General features: G+C 52.7%; 3 protein-coding genes across 5 annotated transcripts; all 3 read right to left on the reverse strand.

Moving 5' to 3' along the window:
* Positions 1-307: 307 nt before the first annotated feature.
* Positions 308-11,766, reverse strand: LOC127556912 (zinc finger protein 239-like). Of its 3 annotated transcripts, none has more exons than XM_051990430.1 (3): positions 11,042-11,766; positions 5,822-6,873; positions 308-2,425 (listed from the first exon to the last, which is right to left on the reverse strand). In XM_051990430.1, exon 3 carries the CDS (start codon positions 2,365-2,367, stop codon positions 1,408-1,410), a length of 960 nt encoding a protein of 319 aa, XP_051846390.1. In that variant the 5' UTR covers positions 2,368-2,425; positions 5,822-6,873; positions 11,042-11,766; the 3' UTR covers positions 308-1,407. The 3 variants fall into 3 exon arrangements, with proteins under 3 accessions (XP_051846390.1, XP_051846388.1, XP_051846389.1); XM_051990428.1 differs by having other exon boundaries at positions 5,377-6,873; XM_051990429.1 differs by lacking the exon at positions 11,042-11,766 and adding an exon at positions 9,056-9,233 and having other exon boundaries at positions 5,377-6,873.
* A 1,410-nt stretch (positions 11,767-13,176) lies between these two features.
* LOC127556922 (E3 ubiquitin-protein ligase TRIM4-like) lies at positions 13,177-18,128 on the reverse strand. Its single transcript, XM_051990441.1, has 2 exons — positions 17,938-18,128; positions 13,177-13,774 (listed from the first exon to the last, which is right to left on the reverse strand). Exon 2 carries the CDS (start codon positions 13,768-13,770, stop codon positions 13,405-13,407), a length of 366 nt encoding a protein of 121 aa, XP_051846401.1. The 5' UTR covers positions 13,771-13,774; positions 17,938-18,128; the 3' UTR covers positions 13,177-13,404.
* Positions 18,129-19,101: 973 nt separating this feature from the next.
* LOC127556923 (ribonuclease inhibitor-like) lies at positions 19,102-22,114 on the reverse strand. The gene is made up of 2 exons (XM_051990443.1): positions 19,669-22,114; positions 19,102-19,508 (listed from the first exon to the last, which is right to left on the reverse strand). Exons 1-2 carry the CDS (start codon positions 19,830-19,832, stop codon positions 19,421-19,423), a joined length of 252 nt encoding a protein of 83 aa, XP_051846403.1. The 5' UTR covers positions 19,833-22,114; the 3' UTR covers positions 19,102-19,420.
* Between the last annotated feature and the right edge of the window lie 3,038 nt (positions 22,115-25,152).

Raw genomic sequence — 25,152 nt, forward strand, 5'->3', positions numbered from 1 at the left:
GAGGAGAAGGATGGGGTGGAAGGAGGGAGGAAGGAAAGAGGAAGATAAGGGAGGAGGGAGGGAAAGAAGGGAGGAAGAAAGAAGGGAAGGGAAGGGGCAAAGGGGGGTGAAGGGAGGAGTAAAGGGAGGGAGAGGAGGGAGGAAAGGGAGAAGTAGAGGAGAGCTTGAAGTAGGAACAATGCTTGAGCCTCTGTTCTCTCCTGTAGAATGGAGGGGAGATCTGGGGATGTTTGGGAAAGAGGACCATGAAGCAGTGGGGAGGAGATGGGAGACTTCATGAAGAGATGGAGGCCTCATTTCCAAAATATATAAAGAACTGTGTCAAATTTATAAGAATACAAGTCATTCCCCAGTTGATAAATGGTCAGAGGATATGAACAGATAATTTTCAGATGATGAAATTAAATCCATCTATGGTCATATGAAGAAATGTTCTCAGTCACTATTGATCAGAGAAATGCAAATTAAGACAACTGAGGCACTATAGCACATCTCTCAGATTGGCGAGGATGACAGGAAAAGCTGATCAGTGTTGGAGGGGATGTGGGAAAACTGGGACACTGATCCATTGTTGGTGGAGTTGTGAACGGATCCAACCATTCTGGAGAGCAGTTTGGAACTAGGCCCAAAGGGCTATCAAACTCTGCATACCTTTTGATCCAGCAGTGTTTCTATGGGCTTGTGTGTCAAAGAAATTATAAAAGAAGGAAAAGGACCAAATGTTTCTTTGTGGTGGCAACAAATTGGAAAATGAGTAGATGCCCCTCAGGTGGGGAATGGCTGAATGATTTGTATATTTTAAAATGAACAAGCCGATTATAGAAAAGCTGGATGCTTTTACAGGAACTGATGCTGAGCAAAAGAAGCAGAACCAGGAATCCATTGTACACCGGAACAAGACTGTGCCTGATCAGCTGTGACAGACTTGGTCCTTCTCTGCAGCTCACTGATCCAAGGCGATCCTAATAGATTTTGGGTGGAAAACACCATCTGCATCCAGAAAGAGAACTACGGAGATTAAATGTAAATCAATACAACGTTCATTTTCTTTTTCTGTTTTTTTTTTTTTTTTCTCTCGTGGCTTTTCCGTTTTGTTCTGATTTTTCTCTCCCAACATGATTCATAAAGAAATGTGTATTTAAAAAGTGGATATAAGGGCAGCTGATGGCACAGTGGATAGAGCACCAGCTCTGAAGTCAGGAGGACCAGAGTTCAAATCTAACCTCAGACACAACAATTCCTACCTGTGTGACCCTGGGCAAGTCACTTAACCCTAATCACCTCAGGAAAAAAAAAAAAGAATTTATATGTATAACCAGAAAAAAAGAGAAGTGGGGCTCCTGGTGTGACTAGTCTGGGAAAGGGAAAGGGCTAGCCTGGATCTCAGAGACGGTGATATCCCTCCAACTATTCTCTAGTGTGAAGTTTGTGATGCTGGATCAGGTCCGAGCTATAGCGAAAGGCTTTCCCACACTGGTGACAGCCATAGGGCTTCTCCCCGGTGTGAACCCTCCGGTGCTGAGTCAGGTGCGATCTCTGCACGAAGGCTTTGCCGCAGGCGCTGCACTGGAAGGGCTTCTCCCCGGTGTGAGTCCTCTGGTGCTCGATGAGGTAGGAGCTCACGCTGAAGGCTTTGCCGCAGACGCCGCACTGGTAGAGCTTCTCGCCGGTGTGAGTCCTCCGGTGCTGAGTGAGGTGGGAGCTCTGGACGAACGCCTTCCCGCACTGGGGACACTGGTAGGGCTTCTCGCCGCTGTGACTCCTCCGGTGTGTGACGAGGGCCGTCTTCCACATGAAGGCTCTCCCGCACTCGGGGCACGCGTAGGGCTTCTCCCCGGTGTGGACCCTGCGGTGCTGGCTCAGGTCCGAGCTGCCCTTGAAGGCCTTCCCGCACTCGGGGCACTCGTAGGGCTTCTCCCCGGTGTGGACCTTGTGGTGCTCGATGAGGGACGAGCTGCGGCCGAAGGCGCGGCCGCAGCGGCCGCACGGGTAGGGCCTCTCCCCGCTGTGGCTCCTCTGGTGCTTGCGGAGGTCCGAGCTCCACCGGAAGGCCTTCCCGCACTCGGGACACGCGTAGGGCTTCTCTCCCGTGTGCACCCTCCGGTGCAGGCTCAGAGCTGAGTTTTGCAGGAAGGTTTTCCCGCATTCGCCACACTCGTGGGGCTTGTCTCGGGCTGCCGCGGGGGGACTCCGCCCAGTCCCCGGGGCACCCCGTTCCAGAGAGCGACCTTCCTCCCCCTGGGGGCTTTTCCGGGGCCACGCCACAGCCTCGGGGGGCGCCCCTTCCCCGCGCTTCCCCAGCGGGTCCCCTCCACGAGCTTCAGCAAACCCGGGGCCCAGGGGCCAGCTCCCCTCTAGTGTCTCCATTACTGCCCCGGGTCTTCTCGTAGAGCAGGTGCCTGAGTCTCAGTCCCAGCCTCCCCGTCTGAAAGAGATCGAAAATGGACATGTCACCGTGGTGGGCGCCGGGGAGGGAGGGACGGCGACCCCAGGAAGCTCGAGGGTTTGGGGCGCGGCTGGAAGGGGGAGCTGGGCGGGGCCTGGCCGACCGGAGGCGGAGGGGCCCTGCCCAAGGAGGGAGAGGGGGCTGAAGGAGCGGTGGGCTGCTGGGGGAAGGTGCGCTTCTCTCCCTAAGGATTAGGCGTCCTGTCCGTGGGCGGCCCGGCGACCACGGAGGTCTCCAAACAGAAGAGGAAGCCCCGTGCCAGCCACTCTGGCCCACCTGGCTACCCATGGAATGGGGGCGTTCCGCTATGCCCATTTCCCAGATGAGGCAATTGACTGCCAGGGAGCTCAAGGGCTCAAGGCTAGCGGGCGGCCAAGTCGGGTTTGGCAGTCTCTTCGGCCATCTCCTTCACAGATGGAAGGAGCAGGAAAGATTGTGGATGAAAGCCTATGGGGAAGGTTTTCCCAAGGGCCCTGTGGAAGGGGTGGGGGAACGAGGCAAAGGGAGATGGAGAAAGGTCGGCATGAAAGCAACAATGGAGAGCATAGAACAGGGGAGTTTTTTAATCACCAGTGAATGACTCTAGGCTGGGCCTCCAGGCCCTCTTTGGGGGTTATATAGCTCAGGTGGGGTGGGGGGAAAAAGCAGACTTTTCTCTCCTCTCTCAGCAGACAGACCAAGCAAGGAGAAGTGGGAATATCCCTTGGGAGACCAGCCCCAGGAAGACCGCAGCTCTGTGGCTCACAGATCCATCAGGGACAGGCCCATAGGCTCATAGCTCAAACCAAACCGGGGCTAGGAAACTGCTGAGCCCTGGATCAGACCCTCTTGTGAGCGCTGAAAGCTTGCAGGGCTCCAATCCGAGCTATCTCTGAGATCCTGGAATAAGATATACTCAGTACCCCCAAGAAATCAGCAGCAAGGTCAGCCCAGCCATTCCCTCCGAAAGTGTGTGGAGCCCAGTCCTAAAATCACACACAAAAAGAGAACCTCACCCCCTCCAACAACAACAAAAGAAAGGTATTACAGAGGTAGGGAAACTCAAAGCACAAACCCAGAAAAGAATGACTCCAAAACATCTACAAGTAAAGCCTCAAAGAAAAACACAGCTCAGGCATAAACTCAACTAAAATTCCCGGAAAAGATAAAGAAGTTGTTTTTAAGAAATTGCTTAATAAATGAGAGTGCAAGAGGAAAACAGGGAAAGAAACAAAAGGTATGAAAGAAAGAACTAGAAAGGAAATCAACTGCTCTTTTCTAGTTCTTTCATAGCTTCTGTTTCTTTAAGAGGTACCACACCTTAACCACGGAATAAATTCCCTGAAGATGAGAATGGACCAAATAGAAGACAATGACTCTATGACAAAAATCACTAAAGCAAAATAAAAGGATTGGGAAAATAGAAGAAAAAGGAAAGTAGTACAAAGAAAAACATGGAGATTATTTAAGAGATTGGGTGGAAGGTCATTGAAGAAAACGTGGACTATGTGAAAATTGATGAACAATTAAAAAAAAAGAGCCCAGGCAGCATATTTTAAGAAATCACAAAACTGCCCAGATCTCTTGGAATCAGAGAAATAGATATTTAAAAGAAAACCCAGCCCCTTACCAAAAAAAAAGCCCACAAATGAAATGTCCCAAGAATATCACAGCCAAAGTTCAGAGCTCCCAGGTCAAAGAACAAATTACTGCTAGCAGCCAGAAAGAATTCAAATATGAAGACCCCAGGGCAAATCACGCCTGATTTATCTACCATTACTAGAAAGAAATGGAGAGTTTGAAATTTGGAACTCCAGAAGGTAAAAAGTCTAGGTTTATAACCAAAAGGTTTGCCCAGCAAAATGACGTGTAATCCTCCGGCGGGGGGAAAGTGGCTCTTCGATGTAATAGACTTCCAGGCATTCCTGAGAAGACGACAAAGGAAGTATAAAATGTTGGAATGCCAACAAGGAGTCAAGAGAAACAGAAAAAGGCAAAAATAAGCAAAGACCGAGCCGTTTACATTCTGATGGAGAGAAATGGGCAGCAGGTTCCCTCAGAACTCTCACATCATCGAGCGTCACAGAGGGAGAAGTAGACACAAGGCTTGGATTTTTTTCCTATCTTATAAAAGGGGAGGGAGAGGAAGGATGGGGGAAATCCTCTCACACCATTAGGGTTTCCACATCTGGGGGGAAAGGGTGGGGAGAGTGGGCAAGCTGCTCAAAGGGAGAACTCGCTCAGTTGGTACAGAAACACTTGTGAAGGAATATTAGGGGGGACGACTTCAGAGAAGCCTGCCCAGAGAACCATCTGCGGACTGACAACAAAACCCTGGAAAGTCTTAACTCCGAGCGGCCTTGGGACTCGGCTTGGTGCACAGGGAAGGCTTGGTCGTTTTGTATTTGACATGATCAATGTGGAAATTGGTCTTGCTGTACATGGTTAAAACAGGACTTAGTGGTTTTATCTCAGTGGGAAGAATAATTTACTGACAGATTTTGCATCTTGGAGTCTCATTTGCCTCTTCCTGCATTTCCACCCTCTGAACCCTTGGAAGTCCCCCTTTGGGGTGCACCACATGCACTGAGCTGGACCCGGTTTATCTGCCAGCCTTGTGGAACACAAACACATTTCTCTAGGGCTGCCTGTGTCTTTTCTGTATCTTTTCCATGGAAGGAGAGCAAGTCAGTATTTTCTAATAGAAATAATTGGAAATATTGACTTGCTTGCTAATAAAAAATAATTAAAAATTTTAAAAAAGACTCCCAGGAATTGGGATCCCAGCAGCCTCAGGCCCCAGTTATGTGCATGTGCACATACACACACACACACACACACACACACACACACACACACACTCTGTTGGTGCAGCTGCCTGACCTCCTGATTCTAGCTCCAGGGGTCAAGCAGAATGACTCTGATACTCTCCCAGGGCCTGTCCTTCATACCCTTGAATTCAGCTCTTCTATCTGCTTCCATCCCCTGGTATGAGCGCCTGGCCCTCCCCTCTGGTCAGCAGCACCTGTTTAAACAGGGCCAGGCTCCAGAGAAGGTCTGAATTCTCAGTATCTTGGTCCTAGGGAGCTCGGCATCCTCACCCAGACCAGAGGCTTCTGCTCAGCCACACAAGCATCATCCTAATGGACTGGGAGCTGCCCAGGGCAGGGTCCAGGTCTGAGTTCCTCCTCCAGGCTTTCCCACATCCTCTGACCTTACAGGACCCCAACCCAGGGCGAATTCTTCGGGGCTGAGTTGGAGGACGTGAGGCTAGTGTAAGGGCTCCCTCTCCTCATGGGTGGGACAGTCTATCTTGGGACACCAAGCCCAACTGCCCTGGCGGAGGATTCCTGCACCCCAGCCACCGCGCTAAGCCCTTCACAAATATCCCCTCACTTGATCTACACAAGATCAAGGACACCTTCATGTCACGCTACTCTCTGGGTTCTGGTGGCGAATCGGGTAGAAACACGACTTTCCCACAGACGTTGCACTCGTAGAGCTTCTCCCTGGTGTGAGTCCTCTGGTGCTGAGTGAGTGGGGACCTCTGGACGAACGCCTTCCCGCACCGGGGAGACTCAGAAGGCTTCTCCCCTCTGTGACTTCTCTGATGCGTGAGGCTCTCCCGCACTCAAGGCACTCGTAGGGCTCCTGCCCGGTGTGAACCCTGCGATATCGGCTCAGGTCCGAGCTGCCCTTGAAGGCCTTCCCACACTCGGGGCACTCGTAGGCCTTCTCCCCGGTGTGGACCTCGTGGTGCTCGGTAAGGAAGGAGTGTGGCTGAAGGCTTTACCACACTGAGAGAGCCATTCTCCACTCTGATGTCTGATGGGTGGGGGGAAGCTCCACCTGAAGGTTTTGCCACATTTCCTGCATTTGTAGGGTTTCTCTCCAGCGAGGAGTCTCTTGTGTTTCCTCAAGTCTGAGCTCCCCCTGAAGGCTTTCCCACAGTCTGCATGAACAGGGCTTCTCTCCAGAGTCCTCTGGTGCACCATAAGAGCCGAATTTTGAATGAAAACTTTCCAACAATGACCGCATTCACGGGGCTTCTCTGTGGTGTGAACTCTCTGGCGGGCAATGAGGATCAAGGGTACCTTGAAGTCTTTCCCACAGTCCCCACATTTCTGGGCATTCTTCTTCCTTGCATGTTGGATTGGATGTGAACTCGGCGTGGAGTTCTCCTCACCGAGGGCCATGGTCGGCGGCTTGTCTCCCACAGGCCCCCTCTCCTGGGTGACAGGATTTGAGCTTCTCCCCAATTCCTCCCTTGCACAGCCTCTCTCCCCAGCTGGAGTGTCCCGGCAGGAGCTGGACACACATCGTCCTTACTGTCCCAGTGGTGCGCTCTCACAATAGGCTTTTTCAAGTATAGGGTCTTGGGGAACATCCCCTCTGAGCCTTTGAGTCTTTAGAAACGGTCTGCGGTTGGGTTGTCTCCTTGGGACCGTCTGAAAGACATAAAAACCGCACATGTTCCCTGGCTGGTAGTAGTGAAGGAAAAGCACATGGCAATGCGGGCAGGCGTCCCACACAGTGGCAGCAGAGGTGGCCCCGACGGGAGAGAGAGCCCAAGGAGGGCAGCTGGGAGAGCCACTGACCGGGCACTGAACAGAGAAACAAGAGGAAGGCGCAGCAGAGGGGAGGCTGGCCATGGCCCAGCCCTGGCCCTTCCTCTACCTCATCCTCCTGTCCCGGGTGGGGTCACCATGTCCCCACTCTCCCCCCACCACTGAAGGACAAAACCCACAGTTCTTCTGGTTTCTGTTGATATTGTCAGATTTAGCACAGTGCCCTGCACACAGCACGCTGACTTCCCTAATTCCAGCATCTCGGGCAGGGACCACAAGGTCTGTTAGGAACTACTGTGGACCAGCTAACGCCCTCGCTCTAAGGCTCCAGCATCTGGTGTTAGCCAGTATTAACTAGAGGAATACCACTAGGGGGCAGCCCTAGTGCTGAGCATGATTAACTCTATGGGGACACCACTAGGGAGCAGCCCTGGTGCTGAGCATGATTAACTCTATGGAGACACCACTAGGGGGCAGCCCTGGTGCTGGGCAGCATTAACTCTATGGGGACACCACTAGGGGGCAGCCCTAGTGCTGAGCATGATTAACTCTATGGAGACACCACTAGGGGGCAGCCCTGGTGCTGGGCAGCATTAACTCCAGAGGGACACCACTAGGGGGCAGCCCTGGTGCTGGGCAGCATTAACTCTATGGAGACACCACTAGGGGGCAGCCCTAGTGCTGAGCATGATTAACTCTATGGGGACACCACTAGGGGGCAGCCCTAGTGCTGAGCATGATTAACTCTATGGAGACACCACTAGGGGGCAGCCCTGGTGCTGGGCAGCATTAACTCCAGAGGGACACCACTAGGGGGCAGCCCTGGTGCTGGGCAGCATTAACTCCAGAGGGACACCACTAGGGGGCAGCCCTAGTGCTGAGCATGATTAACTCTATGGGGACACCACTAGGGGGCAGCCCTAGTGCTGAGCATGATTAACTCTATGGGGACACCACTAGGGGGCAGCCCTGGTGCTGGGCAGCATTAACTCCAGAGGGACACCACTAGGGGGCAGCCCTGGTGCTGGGCGGCATTAACTCCAGAGCGACACCACTAGGGGGCAGCCCTGGTGCTGGGCGGCATTAACTCCAGAGGGACACCACTAGGGGGCAGCCCTGGTGCTGGGCGGCATTAACTCCAGAGGGACACCACTAGGGGGCAGCCCTGGTGCTGGGCAGCATTAACTCTATGGGGACACCACTAGGGGGCAGCCCTAGTGCTGAGCATGATTAACTCTATGGAGACACCACTAGGGGGCAGCCCTGGTGCTGGGCAGCATTAACTCCAGAGCGACACCACTAGGGGGCAGCCCTGGTGCTGGGCATTGATAACTCCAGGAGGACACCGGGGCCGACCCAATCTTGGGAGGCACCAGGGTTACTCTTAAAGACCCACATCCCTTAGCTGGAACCTGTGCCCACTACTCCAGTCCCCTGGAGGAAGGTGGCAGGGCAGCCTCACCTGCCACGGGTCCAAAGCTGCCCCATCTCCCTGGGTTGGGTCCGAGGGCCCACAGCTATCCCTCCTCTCCCAGTCCGGGCCCAAAGGGAGCTCCGTAGGAGGCATGTGTCCCGAGGGTCTCAGGGCCCGGAAAGTCTCTACCAGTGGCCCCTGCTGGGGAATCTGGGGGTCCTAACAGCGGGGGCAGAGGGACGTGGGAGCGCCCTGCCCCCGTGGTTGGGGGGGCCAAGCTTGGGCAGCTGGTGAAAGCCTTCGGAGGCACCAGGGCGGAGCCGGTCTTTCCTCCCCACGAGGTCCTTCCCGGGATCCTTTGCGGAACTTGGGGCCAGCCTCTGCCTTGGCCCACCAGGTGCGATCAGCAGCCGCGGCGCTGGGGTGCCAGGCCCGGTCCGGGCAGCCGCCAGTGATCTTTGAGGCACCTCATGCTGCTGTCGGGGAGGCCCGAGTTCAAACTGAGCCCTGAGTAAGACCCCGAGCCCTGCCTCTGTTTCCCCAAGTGTAAAACGGAGGGCATAACAGCCCTTCACCAGGACCAGAGGAGGTGGCTGTAGAGCCTTAACTCGGCCAGGTCCTAGTCCACAGGAGGCGCTAATTTCTTACCTCAAAGGACTTTGAGTAGGTGGGAAACCCGGGGTGCTCAGGCTGCCAACATTATGCACCTACTGCGTCCCTCCTCCAAGCCCATCCCAAGCTACCGGCAGGCCACTCCCCTGGGCCCCCAAACCCTCTCCAGATGGCTCCATTCAGTTCAGTCCTGGGTCCTGGCCGGGCTCTTCCGGTCCCTACCGGTTTCCCAGCCCCTTCTCTGGCACTCCCTCCCAGCCGTGTCCCACGTGGTCACACCCCCCAGCAAAGGCACTGGAGGCTCCCAGAACCCTCGGTCCAACCTCCTCCAGGCTCCAGGGCACTTTCCCGAGGCCCCCCAGGAGGGCCCCCAGGGGGCAGGCGGGGCAGGCGGGAAGCGGGCAGATACCCCAGTTCCTGCCCCCCTCCCCCCCAGCGGAGGCAATCCTCCCGGAAACGAGTTCCCTCGCGCTAGGAGCAGGGCTATGCAGCGCCCCCTCCCCTCCCCTCCCTCCCGCAGGCTCCTCAAGGGCTTCCAGTGAGTGCTGCCCCCCCACGGGAACGGCTTTTAACCCCCTAGGCCCTCGCTGTCTGGGCAGAGCTGTCTGCCCCCCACCTCCCCCAGGCGGGTAGTTGCAAGTACCGGGTCAGCCCCCTGACTGACAGGCTGGGCCACCGCCCAGCCCCCACACCCTACACCCCGCCCCCACCCAGTCCCCATGCCCTACACCCCGCCCCCACCCAGCCCCCACGCCCTGCACCACGCCCCCACGCCCTGTACCCCGCCCCTACCGGCCCCCACGCCACAGGCCCCCAGCACACCACGGGGGCTGAATGAACGCTTGTGGATTGTGATCCGCCCTGGGAAGGGCCCCTCCAGCCCGGAGCCCTCAGGAGACTGAAGACACAGACAGAGCCCAAGGATTATGGAGAGAAGAGGAGGACAGGCGGGGAGGAGGGGATTCTGAACTGGGAGGAGCGATCAGAACGGCAATAAGCATTTAGGAAGCACCGGCTGTATGCCCCATTCAAACATGCTCTCCACCCGGTCAATGCCGGTGTGATTCTCGTTTTACAGAAAAGGAAACAGAGGCAAGCAGCATTTCAGGGGGTGAGGAGAGCCGGCTCGTTGCCAGGGAGGCCACCAAGGCCTCCCTCGGGCTGGAGTCTCCAGGGAAGGGCCCTCCCCAGGCCCCCAAAAGGTCTTCAAAGACTCTCAGAACATCGGGCCAAAGACAAGAAGGAAATACGCTGTTAGGCCAGCAAGTCGAAGAGAATCTGGGGGTCTGAGTGCTTGCCACCGGCTCAGGGGGCAGGGGGTGGGGGAGGAGGCCTGGCACCCAGGCCTAAAGACAACGAGGGAGCTTGAGAGCCGAGATCTGAACCCCCAGGGGAGAAAAGAGCTCCCCTAGTCTCCCCGAACTGGAGGAAGAAGCTTTGGGGGGGAGGGGGGAAGGGAGGACTTCAGCTCCCTTTTTGGCTTGGAGTCCAGGCTTTGGGGACCTCCTACAGTCCACAAGCAGGGGCTCCCCTGGGCCCAGAAGCCCTGAGTTCAAATCCGGAGTCAGAGGCGTGCTAGGTGTGTGACTGCCTCATCTGTAAAATGGGGATCAAAATCTCCCCTCCATCCCAGAGACGCGGGGGGATCGGATTTAAGCCGTCAGCACGGGGCTTGGCACATAGTAGGAGCTTCGTAACGGCAAGTTGCCTTCCTTTCTTCTGCCTCTCTGCAGGGAATGGCGCCGGGCAGTCCCGGCCTTCCAGGCGCTCCGGGCTAACCAGGAGTTAAGAGAAGCAGAACAAGCATCTATGCAGCCCCTGCTGTGTGCGGGCGCCGGCTTTGGGGGGACCAAAGGCTCAGAGGAGGGGTTAGCGTCTGGGGAAGGAGATGGGGAGGGGGCTATAGACACCCGGCACCCCGTTTCTCAGCAGACGGGGGACGGGACGCTAGGAAGGTGGCCCCCAAACCCTCATTTTCAACCTCCCACGCCCATCCGCCCTACGGTGCAGGGCAGGACTCACCCCCTGCCAGCCCCGAGCTGGACAAAGCGGACAGCGCCAGACTCCCGACGCACTGCGCCTGCGTCCAGGAGGCACGGACTACGACTCCCAAGATTCCCCGGACTCGCGCTTGCGCACAATAGGCAGCTTGACCCTCCCCCACTCTTACTGAGTGACATCACTTTCCAGGTGACTCTGAGACCTGCTGGGAAATGGAGTCCTGCCAGAGGATGGCCACAGGCTCTGATGAGTCAGTGTGGAGCGGGAGGCGGCAGGATCTGGACTCCATGGTAACCGGAGCGATGCCGGGCACGGACCGTGGCCAGACGGCCCCTCACCCCCACAGTGGGCTGACCCAGGACAGGGGAGCCCCGTTCCTTACTGCCCAGGCCCCACCCCCACTCTGGGACTGATTAAGCACCTACTGCATACACGGCTCCCAGCCTTCGCTGCATCCCCTCCCCAGCCTTGGATCCGGCAGAGCCCGACTTGGGGCTCCATTAATTTCTCTCCTACCCTTGGAGATCATTTGGGGTGAGCTCTGGCCTAGTGGGGAAAGCCTGCCCCCGGGGAGCCCCCCAGCACCGTGCTGCTAGTCTGCAGGACCCCAGGAGGCAGCTGGGGGGCGCCACCGAGGATACACTGGGGGTCTCAAGTCCAGAGGGCCTGGGTTCAAATGCAGCCTCAAAGGCCATCGCTGTAAAAAGCCACTCAATAAATGCACATACGCTTCCTGTCCCGGTGAGGACGAGGTTGGCACATGGTGCCCTCGGAAGGCCCTTCCTCCTGCGCCTTCTCTGGGGAGGACGAGGTTGGCACAAGGTGCCCTCGGAAGGCCCTTCCTCCTGCGCCTTCTCTGGGGAGGAGGTTGGCACACGGTGCCCTCGGAAGGCCCTCCCTCCTGTGCCTTCTCTGGGGAGGAGGTTGGCACACGGTACCCTCGGAAGGCCCTTCCTCCTGCGCCTTCTCTGGGGAGGAGGTTGGCACACAGTGCCCTCGGAAGGCCCTTCCTCCTGCGCCTTCTCTGGGGAGGAGGTTGGCACACGGTGCCCTCGGAAGGCCCTCCCTCCTGCGCCTTCTCTGGTGAGGACAAGGTTGGCACATGGTGCCCTCGGAAGGCCCTCCCTCCTGCGCCTTCTCTGGGGCGCACCCGCCACGCTCCTGCAGCTTCTCTCTGGTATAATAACTATAATATATAATAAAAGCTATAATAATAAAAAGAAAGTGGGATCTGTGGGCTCCCGGGCACCCGGGAAGGACAGGCCAGCAGGTGTCCAGGTACCCCGAGCCCCAGGCACTGTCAGACACAGGGGAGGGGGGAGGGGAGGAGGGGAAGCCCCTCTGTTGCACATGACCTTCCATGTTTTTAATATTGTTTTTCCCCTTCGAGAAAATGCAGACTTTTAATAAAGGGAAAAAAACAAAAACCAAAAAAAAAAAAAAAAAACCCTTTCATTAAAAAATAGGAAATGACATGGGATTTGGAGTCAGAGATCAGGGTAATCCTGACTGGATCAGCTGGGCCAAGCCATGCTCCAGGCTGCCTCAGTTTCCCAGGCAGTGCCCATGGGCTTGGCCTGAATGGCCCCTGTCCCTGCCTCCCCTTCCCTGTCTGAGGTCCCTGACCCCAGAGTGCCCCCTCCCCCTCTACCTGCTGCCCCCCCATTCCATCCCAACTGCCCCCTGCAAGTGGCCGCTGGCCTTTTCTCAGGGCCCATCCTGGCAGCCCGGGGCGCAGCTGGGCCCCCTGCTGCACGGCTCTGCTCTCTGGGGGTCTGGGGGCCCGTCCCCCTCCCCCTCCCCACTCCTGGGTCTTCTTGCCTGGACCTGCCTCCGGATCACACCCTCCGATCCTCCGCCCTGGAGCCCCCCACTATCTCACAAGGGGACATCTTTGGCTCCCGTGAATTTAAGGATCCCCCTCGTGCCCCAAAGTCCTCAGGAAGGTGGGGTCCCAAAGACCTGCTCCAGGAGCAATGGCGGCCGGTTCTGGACATGGGCGGGGGCAGGGGTGCTGGGGGCAGCCGCAAGGATGGAGGGCTCAGGAAAGACTCTTTTCTCTTTGTAAAATGGGGATCACAACAGCACCTGCCTCCTCAGGTGGCCGTGAGGACAGAGGGATGAGGACTCGGCCGGCACGGATAAGGCAGGAGACAAACGGTGCTATTATTTATTATTGCACATCCGCCCATCCAGGCCCGGGCGCGGCTTCGGGGGCCACACTGTCGGGAGCACGGGGAGCTTCGGCCGGAGAGCAAACACGGGAACGAGAAGACCAACGGGGAGGCCGGCCGGGCACAGCGGGGCTTGCCCCCGCCCCTCCCTGGCCGGTGCAGCGCCTCTCCCCCGCCCCAGCACCTGTGATGGGCAAAGGCTGCCCTCGCTCACTCACTGTGGGGGCTCGGGGGGCCGAGGGGGACCATGTGGTGCTCCCAGTGCTCCAGGGAGTATCTGCACACTTTGCACGCGGGCTCCCGGTCCTGGCAGCAGAAGAGCGAGAAGGGCTCCATGTGCAGGGGGCAGTGGTCCCGGGGAAGCTCGCTGGGCTGCTGGGGCTGCAGGCGCAGCAGCAGGGACCGCACTCTGTCCAGGCGCAGGCTGGTCCGCAGCTCCCCGGGGGCCTCCCCGGGGAAGCAGGCCCGGCACCAGGTGCGGCCGCAGGGGCTCGTGACCGGGTCCTGGAACAAGTTCCTGCAGACCGGACACAAGAGCTCCTTCTCCAAGGCCCGGATCACCAGGTCAGTGTCCATGGTCCTGTGGGAAATGAGGAGACTGGGTAGGGCTTGTCGGCCCGCCTGGCCCGCCACACTGGCGAACGGGGCCCCGGAGGGGAGGGGGAAGGGGAGTTCTGGGAGAGGAGCCGGCCGGCTCGGACCAGACCGGCTGAGGTCAGAGCAAGGAGCCCCAGTTAGGGCACTGGGGCAGACCCAAGACAGCCAGACTCCAGCCCTCCCCGGGGCAAGGGGACACACACCACTGGTAGGAAGTCCTCCCTAAGTGGCCACTTTGCAACTCGCCTCCAGGGCACTGGCTCAGCCCCCCACAGATAACTCTCTCCCGGGAAGAGGGTCCCCAGCCACGACCGACCTGTCGCTGACTTGACTACTCCCCTCTCCACAACTCTAACCCTAACCCTGACACCTTTGCACGGCTCACTCGAATCCAATTCACGTGAAACAGGAAGAGTGGTTAGAAGGCGCTAAGTGCGAGTGGGGAGCTATGGGAATACAGGTGAGGTGCTGTTGTGAAGGTAGAAGGAAGGGCCCAACTTGGCAGTAGAATAGAAGGGAAGAGTCAAGGACACTGGTGTTATTCCACGTTTGAGCCCAGGGATGGATGGGCAGAAGGAACGAGGGTTAGACAGAAAGATGGAAGGAAGGGCCCAATTGCATGGATGGATGGAAGGGTGGATGGATTGAAGCATAGACAGACGGTTGAATGAAGGGATCAGTGGAAGGATGGAGGAAAGGATGGATGGATAGATGGAAGAAAGGATGGTTGAATGATGATCAGTGGAAGGATGGAGGGAAAGATGGATGGATAGATGGAGAAAAGGATGGTTGGATAGATGGAGGAAAGAATGGATGGATAGATGGAAGGATGGAAGAAAGGATGGGTAGATAGATGGAGGAAAGAATGGATGGATAAATGGAAGGATGGAGGAAAGGATGGTTGGATAGATGAAGAAAAGGATGGTTGGATAGATGGTTGAATGAATGGATCAGTGGAAGGATGGAGGAAAGGATGGATGGATAGATGGAGGAAAGGATGGTTGGATAGATGGTTAAATGAATGGATCAGTGGAAGGATGGAGGAAAGGATAGATGGCTAGAAGGATGGAAGAAAGGATGGGTGGACTGAAGGATGGACAAATGGTTGAATGAATGATCAGTGGAAGGATGGAGGAAAAGATGGATGGATAGATGAAGGATGGAAGAAAGGATGGGTGGATAGATGGAGGAAAAAATGGATGGATAGATGAAGGATGGAGGAAAGGATGGATGGATAGATGGAAGGATGGAAGAAAGAATGGGTAGATAGATGGAGGAAAGAATGGATGGATAAATGGAAGGATGGAGGAAAGGATGGTTGGATAGATGAAGAAAAGGATGGTTGGATAGATGGTTGAATGAATGGATCAGTGGAAGGATGGAGGAAAGGATGGATGGATAGATGGAGGAAAGGATGGTTGGATAGATGGTTGAATGAATGGATCAGTGGAAGGATGGAGGAAAGGATGGATAGATGGAGGAAAGGATGGTTGGATAGATGGTTGAATGAATGGATTAGTGGAAGGATGGAGGAAAGGATGGATGGCTAGAAGGATGGAAGAAAGGATGGGTGGACTAAAGGATGGACAAATGGTTGAATGAATGATCAGTGGAAGGATGGAGGAAAAGATGGATGGATAGATGAAGGATGGAAGAAAGGATGGGTGGATAGATGGAGGAAAAAATGGATGGACAGATGAAGGATGGAGGAAAGGATGGATGGATAGATGGAAGGATGGAGGAAAGGATGGATGGATAGATGGAAGGATGGAGTAAAGGATGGATGGATAGATGAAGGATGGAAGAAAGGATGGGTGGATAGATGGAGGAAAAAATGAATGGATAGATGAAGGATGGAGTAAAGGATGGATGGATAGATGGAAGGATGGAGGAAAGGATGGATGGATAGATGGAAGGATAGAGGAAAGGATGGATGGATAGATGGAAGGATGGAAGAAAGGATGGGTGGACTGAAGGATGGACAGACGGTTGAATGATCAGTGGAAGGATGGAGGAAAAGATGGATGGATAGATGAAGGATGGAAGAAAAGATGGGTGGATAGATGGAGGAAAAAATGGATGGATAGATGAAGGATGGAGGAAAGGATGGATGGATAGATGGAAGGATGGAGGAAAGGATGGATGGATAGATGGAAGGATGGAGTAAAGGATGGATGGATAGATGAAGGATGGAAGAAAGGATGGGTGGATAGATGGAGGAAAAAATGGATGGATAGATGAAGGATGGAGTAAAGGATGGATGGATAGATGGAAGGATGGAGGAAAGGATGGATGGATAGATGGAAGGATAGAGGAAAGGATGGATAGATGGAAGGATGGAAGAAAGGATGGGTGGACTGAAGGATGGACAGACGGTTGAGTGATCAGTGGAAGGATGGAGGAAAAGATGGATGGATAGATGAAGGATGGAAGAAAAGATGGGTGGATAGATGGAGGAAAAAATGGATGGATAGATGAAGGATGGAGGAAAGGATGGATGGATAGATGGAAGGATGGAGGAAAGGATGGATGGATAGATGGAAGGATGGAGTAAAGGATGGATGGATAGATGAAGGATGGAAGAAAGGATGGGTGGATAGATGGAGAAAAAATGGATGGATAGATGAAGGATGGAGTAAAAGATGGATGGATAGATGGAAGGATGGAGGAAAGGATGGATGGATAGATGGAAGGATAGAGGAAAGGATGGATGGATAGATGGAAGGATGGAAGAAAGGATGGGTGGACTGAAGGATGGGCAGACAGTTGAATGAATGATCAGTGGAAGGATGGAGGAAAAGATGGATGGATAGATGAAGAATGGAAGAAAGGATGGGTGGATAGATGAAGAAAAAAATGGATGGATAGATGAAGGATGGAGGAAAGGATGGATGGATAGATGGAAAGATGGAGAAAAGGATGGTTGGATAGATGAAGAAAAGGATGGTTGGATAGATGGTTGAATGAATGGATCAGTGGAAGGATGGAGGAAAGGATGGATGGATAGATGGAAGGATGGAGGAAAGGATGGATGGATAGATGGAAAGATGGAGAAAAGGATGGTTGGATAGATGAAGAAAAGGATGGTTGGAGAGATGGTTGAATGAATGGATCAGTGGAAGGATGGAGGAAAGGATGGATGGATAGAAGGATGATCAATGAATTGATAAATGGATGGATGGAGGAAAAGTTGGATGAATGGAAGGGCTGTGATGGTGACCTCCAATCCTACCTCCAACAGCCTTTCAGACCTCTGGATGTCGGGTAGACATGGTACCCTCAGTGTCCAAGAGATCTTCTCTTTCCTCCTGAGCCCTCCCCATTCCTCTACCTTCCCTATTTCTCTAGAAGGTACCACCAGGCTACATCCTCCCAGTTTTTCAGGCTCCCAACCTCTTCCAGTGACTCTATTGTCTCAAGATCAAGTGCAAGCCCCAGGGCTTGGCATTCCAAGCGCTTCCTGCCCGGCCCCACCCACTCTTCCTGCCTTTTACCCCGCCCGGGCCGCACCTCCCCAGGCACACACTGGCTGAGACATTCTCCGGGCTGGTCCCCCAGGCCTGGCCTTCCAGCCCCGGAAAGCCCCAGCCTCGGCCCCACCTTCTCTTTTCCCCGGGCCCAGCCCCTTTTAAGAGGCGCTCCAGTTAATCCTATCCAACTAAGGCTCTTGGCACCCATGAATTCGTGTTTTATTTCTCCCATTAGACGGGAAACAGCCGGAGGCCAGGGCCCTGTATTTGCAATTCTCGGGGATACCAGTGCTTAGCTCAACTTCCCGGCACACAGTAAGTGCCTAATAAATGCTGGCTGACTTAAGATCGGGCCAGTCACCTAACCTCAGAGCATTAGACCAAGGGGTGGAAACCCCTGGAGACCTGGGTCCTAAGCTCCGGACAAGCCCTTCCCGGGTCTGGGCCTTCCGCACGAAAGGGCTGCAAGTCTGCTCCCTTCCAGACCCCCTTCCCCTCCCCCCAGTGAGGACCCGGCACGGCAGGGGGACTGGTCGTCGGGAAGCCTGGCCCGGCCCCACCGGACCCAGGGAGGGGGGAGGGCTCCGGCCTCCCGTGGGCCAAGGTCCTCCTAGCCTTCCACAGGCAGGGCCCGGGGCAGGCGCCCAGCTACCACGTCCCTGGCGGACGGACTTACCTGGACAGGAAGCCTGGAAGACTGCAGGGGAGAGGCGCCGGTGCGACCTGGGGTGCGGACCTGTTTCTCAATAGCCCCCACCCCCACAGGCCTCCTCCCCGCCCGGCCCCACCCCACTGTCTCCCCCAGGCCAGGGCGGGGCCGGCCAGACTCCCAAGCCCCGCCCCTGCGGCAGCTGCCTGCGGGGTCGGCGCTCCCCCCCACCCCCAGCCCCGGAACTGCCCGCAGGACGGTGCGCGGCCCCCACGCATTCCCGACGGCACCCACGACCTCCCGGGAGCTGGGAACTCGCAGCCCCCTGCCCCAGCCCCAAGGGCTCTGCGGGGGAGGGGCGGGGGCGAGGGGGGCGGGCGAGGGGGGCCGACCTCCCGGGAGCTGGGAACTCGCAGCCCCCTGCCCCAGCCCCAAGGGCTCTGCGGGGGAGGGGGGGGGCGAGGGGGGCCGACCTCCCGGAGCTGGGAACTCGCAGCCCCCTGCCCCAGCCCCAAGGGCTCTGCGGGGGAGGGGCGGGCGAGGGGGGCCGACCTCCCGGGAGCTGGGAACTCGCAGCCCCCTGCCCCAGCCCCAAGGGCTCTGCGGGGGAGGGGCGGGGGCGAGGGGGGCCGACCTCCCGGGAGCTGGGAACTCGCAGCCCCCTGCCCCAGCCCCAGAAGCCTCGGGCCCCTCACACCCCCTCTCGCTGCTCTGGGGAAGGGGCGGTCCCCGACGCTGACGTGGAGGGAAGCCTGGAGAACACCTGGAGGAGCCAGGACTGCCCAAGCAGCTTCTCTGCCCTAGCTGCTGCCAGGGGTGGAGGAGGGCTGCAGGGAGGGCCGCACAGAGCCCCGGGCCCTTCGGCGAGCCCCTCCTCCCTTGAGCTCAAACTCCCTTCAGCCCGTCACTTGTGTCCGGAGCACGCTGGGTGACCCTGGCCAAGTCACTCCCCCTCTGCCCGCCTTGGCCCCCACTTCTGCTGCCTTCTCCGCAAAGACCATCCGGTCGCCATCCTCGGGTTCCGGCCCCGAACTCTGGGGCTGCTTTAAAAGCCCTCATGGCCACTTGGCGTTGGCGGCCCTGCTCCTTCGGCCCCGCCCAGAGAAGCGCCTCTTATTGGAAAGAACTTGTAAAAGCAGCAGAAAAAACTTCAGCAAAGGTCAATGATTGAAAGAATCCGGTCTTCCACCTCTGCTAAGGGGGCGACTTCTGGGGGTCAGGCTCCTCCACAGTCGGGCTGTGCTGGCGGGTCTTGTCCAGCGAGGCAGAGGCCCCCGAACCGCGGGTCCGGGTTCTAATGCTCCCCAGGCCTAACGCTGACCTGGCCATTTTTATCCTGGAGGTACTAGGGAGCCAGAGTTCCTGTAGGAGGCTGAGCGGGCAGCCAAGGGTTCTGAGATCCAATGGGGGCGGTGGGGAGGGTCCACTTCAGGATCTGCTGCTGCCTTTTGCTGCTCCTGCATCCCAGATCAGGGGAGCCCCAAGGGCTGTAACCCGATCCTATTGTCACTCAGGTAGGAGATCTCCAGGCCAGGCTTGGCCTGGCCACGGCCGCCAGCTCGGCCTTGTCAGCCTCAGTCAGGGATGCCCGGAACAACCTGCCGAGATCCAGAGCGGACTCAGTGGGGCTCCTGGCTCTCTGGCCTCCCCCCCCTCCCTCTCCCCAGCAGGCGCCCGGAACAACCTGCCGAGATCCAGAGTGCGCGCCTCCCCCGCCCCCCTTTCCCCACCCCCCTCCCCGCCTGCCGGGGCACCCACCTGAGGCTCTGCAGCCGACAGCCTGGCTGCAGCAGGCCCCGGCCCAGCAGCTTGGCGCCTTCCTCTCCCACGTGGCTGTCACTGAGGTCCAGCTGCCTCAGGCTGGGGCAGCTGCTCAGCACCAAGGCCAGCGTCTCACAGCCCAAACTGGTGAGCCCGCACATCTGGACCCTGCAGGGGGGAGAGACAGAGGGGGAGACGTGCAGGAGGGGGACAGCTGGGGGCCCGGACCGGAAGGGGCTCCCATTAGAAGGGGGTTGCTGGGGCCTGAAGGGACACTCTTGAACCCCAAGGTCTCTGCTATCTGCCCCAACCCTCGGAGCGTCTGCTCCTGCCCTGCCCTTCCCAGGGAAGCAGGCTCCTTTCCTTAGTGAAGCCGTCTCACCCTAGGAAGGATGTGGGACAGGACTGGAATGCCCAGCTTGGAGACTGGGAACCCCTGACCTCAGATCTCTTCCCAGCAAGGGGACATCCAGGAGCCAGTCACACTTCTGCATCTCAGAGTCCTATCAAATCCCCAAGATAACAGTATCTCTCCCCCTTCCATCATGTTGGTTGGAAGGGAAGGGGTGTAATAGTGAATGTAAATGGGCTGAACTCTCCCATAAGGTGGAAGCAGATCGCAGAATGAATTTAAAAAGAGAATCCTATAAAATGTTTATAACAGTCAGAGTAAAGGTAAAAGGCTGCTCCAGCTGAAATGAAAAAGAAGGGTAGCAAACCTGATCTTAGACAAGAAAAACAGATCTAATTAAAAGAGATAAGGAAGGAAGCTACAGCTTTCTAAAAGTTCCATTGACAATGCAGCGATATCACTACTAAACCTATGCACCAAGTGGTATAGCATCCAAATTCTTAGGGGAAAAGTTAAGTCAGTTCCAGGAAGAAATAGACAGCAAAACTATACAAATACCTAGCATTCCCCTCCTTCTCAGAACTAGATAAATCTAACCACAAAATAAACAAGAAAGAAGTTAAGGAAGTTAATGGGATTTTAGAAAAGTTAGATATGATTAATAGACCTCAGGAGAAAACTGAATGGGGATAGAAAGGAAAGTAGCTTTTTTTCCAGCAGTGCATGGCATCTACACAAAAACTGACAGAAAAATCTCACAACTAAATGCAGAAAGGCAGAAATGTCAAATGCATCCTTTTCAGAACATGATGCATAAAAAACAAAATGACATGCAGTAAAGGGCCATGAAAAGATAGACTTAAAAATTAATTGGACATTAAACAATCTAATCCTAAAGAATTCCAAACAAACGATCAATAAAACAATCAAAACAAAAAACAGTTTCATACAAGAGAAAGCCAATACTGAGACAAATGTACCAAAATTTATGGGATGCAGCCAAAGCAACTGTTAGGAGAAATTTTATATCTCTAAATGTTTACATGAGTAAAACAGAGAAAGAGGAGCTCAATGAATTGGGCCTGCAATTTAAAAAGCTAGAAAAAGAACAAATTAAGAATTCCCAATTAAATACCAAATTAGAAAATCTAAAACTAAAAGGAGAAATCAATAAAATTAAAAGTAAGTAAACTACTGAACTAATGAATAAAACTAAGAACTGGTTTAATAAGGGGGAAAAAAAGAATAAAATAGAGAAAACTTTAAAAAATGAAATATCAAATTACCAGTATCAAAAATGAAAAAGGTGAATTGATCACAATAAAGAGTAAATTAAAATAATAACTGGGAGCTATTTTGCCCAACTGTGTGCCAATAAATCTGACAATCTAAGTGAAATGGGTGAATATTTACAAAAATATAAATTGCCAGATTAAAGAAATAAAATACTTAAATAACCCCATTTTAGACAAAGAAATTAAGCAAGCCACCGATGAACAACCTAAGAAAGAACCTTCAGGACCAGATAGATTCTATCCAAACATTTAAAGAACAATAAATTCCAATATTATATAAACTATTTGAAAAAGAATGAGCAACGGTGTTCCACCACAAATGGTGCCGATATCTGTATCAGGAAAAGCCAAAACAGAGAAAGAAAATTACAGACCAAATTCCTTAATGAATATTGATGCAAAAAAAAATTTTTAAGATATTAACAAAGACATTATAGCAAATTATCATCGGGATAATACACTAGGACCATGTGGGATTTATAATAGGAATGCAGGGTCACTTCAATATTAAGAAAACTATCAGCATAATGGACCATATCTATAGCAAAACCAACAGAAATCATGTGACTAATATAATATATACAGAAAAAGCCTTTGACAAAATATAGCACCCATTCCTATTAAAAATACTAAAGATCACAGAAATAAATAGAATTTTCCTTAAAATGAGAGGTAGTATCTATCTAAAAAAATCAGCAAGCATTATATGTAATGGGAATAAGCTAGAAGACTTCCAAATAAGATCAGGGATGAAACAAGGATGCCTATTATCACCACTACTATTCAATATTGTATTAGAAATTTTAGCTTTAAGAATAAGAAAGAAAAAGAAATTAAGTAATTAGAATAGACAATGAAAAAATAAAACTATTATTCTTTGCAAATTATATGATGGTATACTTAGAGAATCGACTAAAAATTACTTGAAATAATTAACCATTTTAGCAAAATTGCAGAATATAAAATAAATCCACATAAATCATCAACATTTCTGATTACAAACAAAACCCAACAACAGGAAATAGAAAATTTTCATTTAAAATAACTATAGACAATATAAAATATTTGAGAGTCTGTTTGCTAAGACAAACCTGAAATCTATGAAGACACAAAGCACTTTTCACACAAATAAGTCAGATCTAAATAATTGGAAAAATATTGATTGCTAATGGATAGACTGAGATAATATAAGAAAAATGATAATTCTACCTAAATTAATTTATTCAGTTCCATACTAATCAAACTGCCAAAAAATATTTTATAAAGCTAGAAAAAAACAATAACAAAATTCATCTGGAAAAATAAAAGCTCAAGAAAAAATACAAAGGAAGGGGGCCTAGCCATACCAAATCTAAAATCATATTATAAAATGAAAAGTGATAATCACCAAAACTATTTGGTACTGGCCAAGAAATAGTGATGGATTACCAGAATGGGATAGGTACACAAGACACAATAATCAATTACTATAGTGATCTAGTGTTTGATAAACCCAAAGACTCCACTTTCTGGAATAAAAACTCACTGTTTGATAAAAACTGCTGAGTAAACTGAATAGCATGACAGAAATTGGGCATAGACCAATGACTTATATTGTATACCAAGATAAGGTCAAAAAGAGTCCATTATTTATATATAAAGAGTGACACAATATGTAATGGGCTGAGGCTTGAGTTGATGCACTGAGGTCCCAAGCACGTGAGGCTAAATAGTAATTGGACCATACTCTATTAATATATATGCTTGGAGAAAGAATGGCCCCCGCCCACTCTTTAATGTGATGACCCCGTATTTAAAATCAGCCGGAGTCAGGAATTCAGGTTAAGGGAAAAATCTTCAATCTTTATTCTCAGTAGAGATGAAGAAGGATTGAGATAGCAATATGGGCAGACAGGAAGCCAGCTAGCAGAGGGGGATTGGAGGTGAAGGGCGGTCATGATATTAATAGAGTATGGTCCAATTACTATTTAGCCTCAAGTGTTTGGGACCTCAGTGCATCAACTCAAGCCCCAGCCCATTACAACAATAAGCAAATTAGGAGAATAAAGAATAATTTACCTGTCAGATCTATGGAGAAGGAAAGAATTTATAACCAAACAAATTCAGAGAACATTACGAAATGCAAAATAGATCATTTTGATTACATTAAATTAAAAAGATTTTGCACAAACGGAGCCAATGCAGCCAAGACTAGAAGGGAAGCAGAAAGCTGGAGAACAATTTTTGCAGCCAACATTTCTGATAAAGGTTTCATTTCTCAAATATATAGAGAAGAGAGTCAAATTTATAAGAATTCGAATCATTCCTCAGTTCATAAATGGTATATTTATGGATATGAAGTAGTTTGCAGATGAAGAATTAAAGCTATCACCTCACATCTCACACCTATCAGTCAGCTAATATGATAGGAAAGGAAAATGATAAATGCTGGAGGGGACATGGGAAAATTGGAATAATAATACCTTGTTGGTAGAATTGCGAATTGATCCTACCATTCTGAAGAGCAATTTGGAACTATACCCAGAAGGCTGTAAAACTGTGGATCCAACAGTGTTTCCACTGGGTCTCTATCCCAAAGAGATCATCAAAAAAGGAAAAAGGACTGCCGTGCAAAAATGTCTCTAGCAGCTCTTTTTGTAGCGGCAAAGAAATGGAAACTGAGGGGACGCCCATCAGTTGGAGGATGGCTGAACAAGTTACAGTACATGAAGGTTATGGAACATTATTGTTCTACAAGAAGCGAGCAGCAGGATGATTTCAGAGAGGCCGGAGAGACCTACAGGACTTGATGCTGAGGGAAGAGAGAACCAGGAGGACACTGAATGCAGCAACATCAACATCGTGCAATGACCATCTCTGACAGATTGAGCTCCTCTCAGCAATACAGTGATTCAAGACAATTCCAAAGGACTCATGGTGGCAAATACAAGCCACACCCAGAGAAAGCCCTCTGGAGTCTGATCACAGACTGAATGGGGTCTGATCACAGGCTGAACAGGCTCTCTTTGTTGGGGGGGAGGTGTTCTTGTGCTTTTCCCCTTTGCTGATTCTTTGTTCAAACATGTTTACATATGAGTCTACAAGTGAAAATGTTTAAATGCGCTTCTACATGTATAACCTGTGTCAGATCGCTCGCTGCCTAGGGAGGAAGGAGAGAGAAAAAATGGAAATTGAAATCTTAGAAAAGTGAATGGTGAAAACTATTGACACAGCAATGGAAAAAAATAAGATACAATTAAGTGACTGCAATGGAGGCTGCAAGTTGGTGCCATTCATCAACGGCAGGCCCCGGGTGCTCAGTGCAAAGACCTGACACTCCAGAGCAAATCCCCTGAAATCCTGCTTCTCACCCTGCCGGAGAAGCCAAAAAGGTCGGGGTGACGGGAGTGAAGGCTGCAAAATAGGCCATTCTACTGCTGCAATCTGGTCCCCAATGGGCCTGAGAAACTAATTAATTAGGAAATGCAGAGGGAGGCAGAAAGAAGGAGAAAGAAGAGGGAAAAAGAAAGTGAAAGAGGGAGAAGAAAGAAAGTGAAAGAGTGGGGAGAAAGAAGGTGAAAGAGGGGGGAAAAAAGGTGAAAGGGGGGAGAAAGAAAGTGAAAAGGGGGAGAAAGAAGGTGAAAGAGGGGGGAGAAAAAAGGTGAAAGGGGGGAGAAAGAAGGTGAAAGGGGGGAGAAAGAAAGTGAAAGGAGGAAGAAAGGTGAAAGAGGAGGGAGAAAAAAGGTGAAAGGGGGGAGAAAGAAAGTGAAAAGGGGGAGAAAGAAAGTGAAAGGAGGAAGAAAGGTGAAAGAGGGGGGAGAAAAAAGGTGAAAGGGGGGAGAAAGAAGGTGAAAG

Source organism: Antechinus flavipes, chromosome 3, assembly GCF_016432865.1.
Source record: "Antechinus flavipes isolate AdamAnt ecotype Samford, QLD, Australia chromosome 3, AdamAnt_v2, whole genome shotgun sequence".
Taxonomy (NCBI): Eukaryota; Metazoa; Chordata; class Mammalia; order Dasyuromorphia; family Dasyuridae; genus Antechinus; species Antechinus flavipes.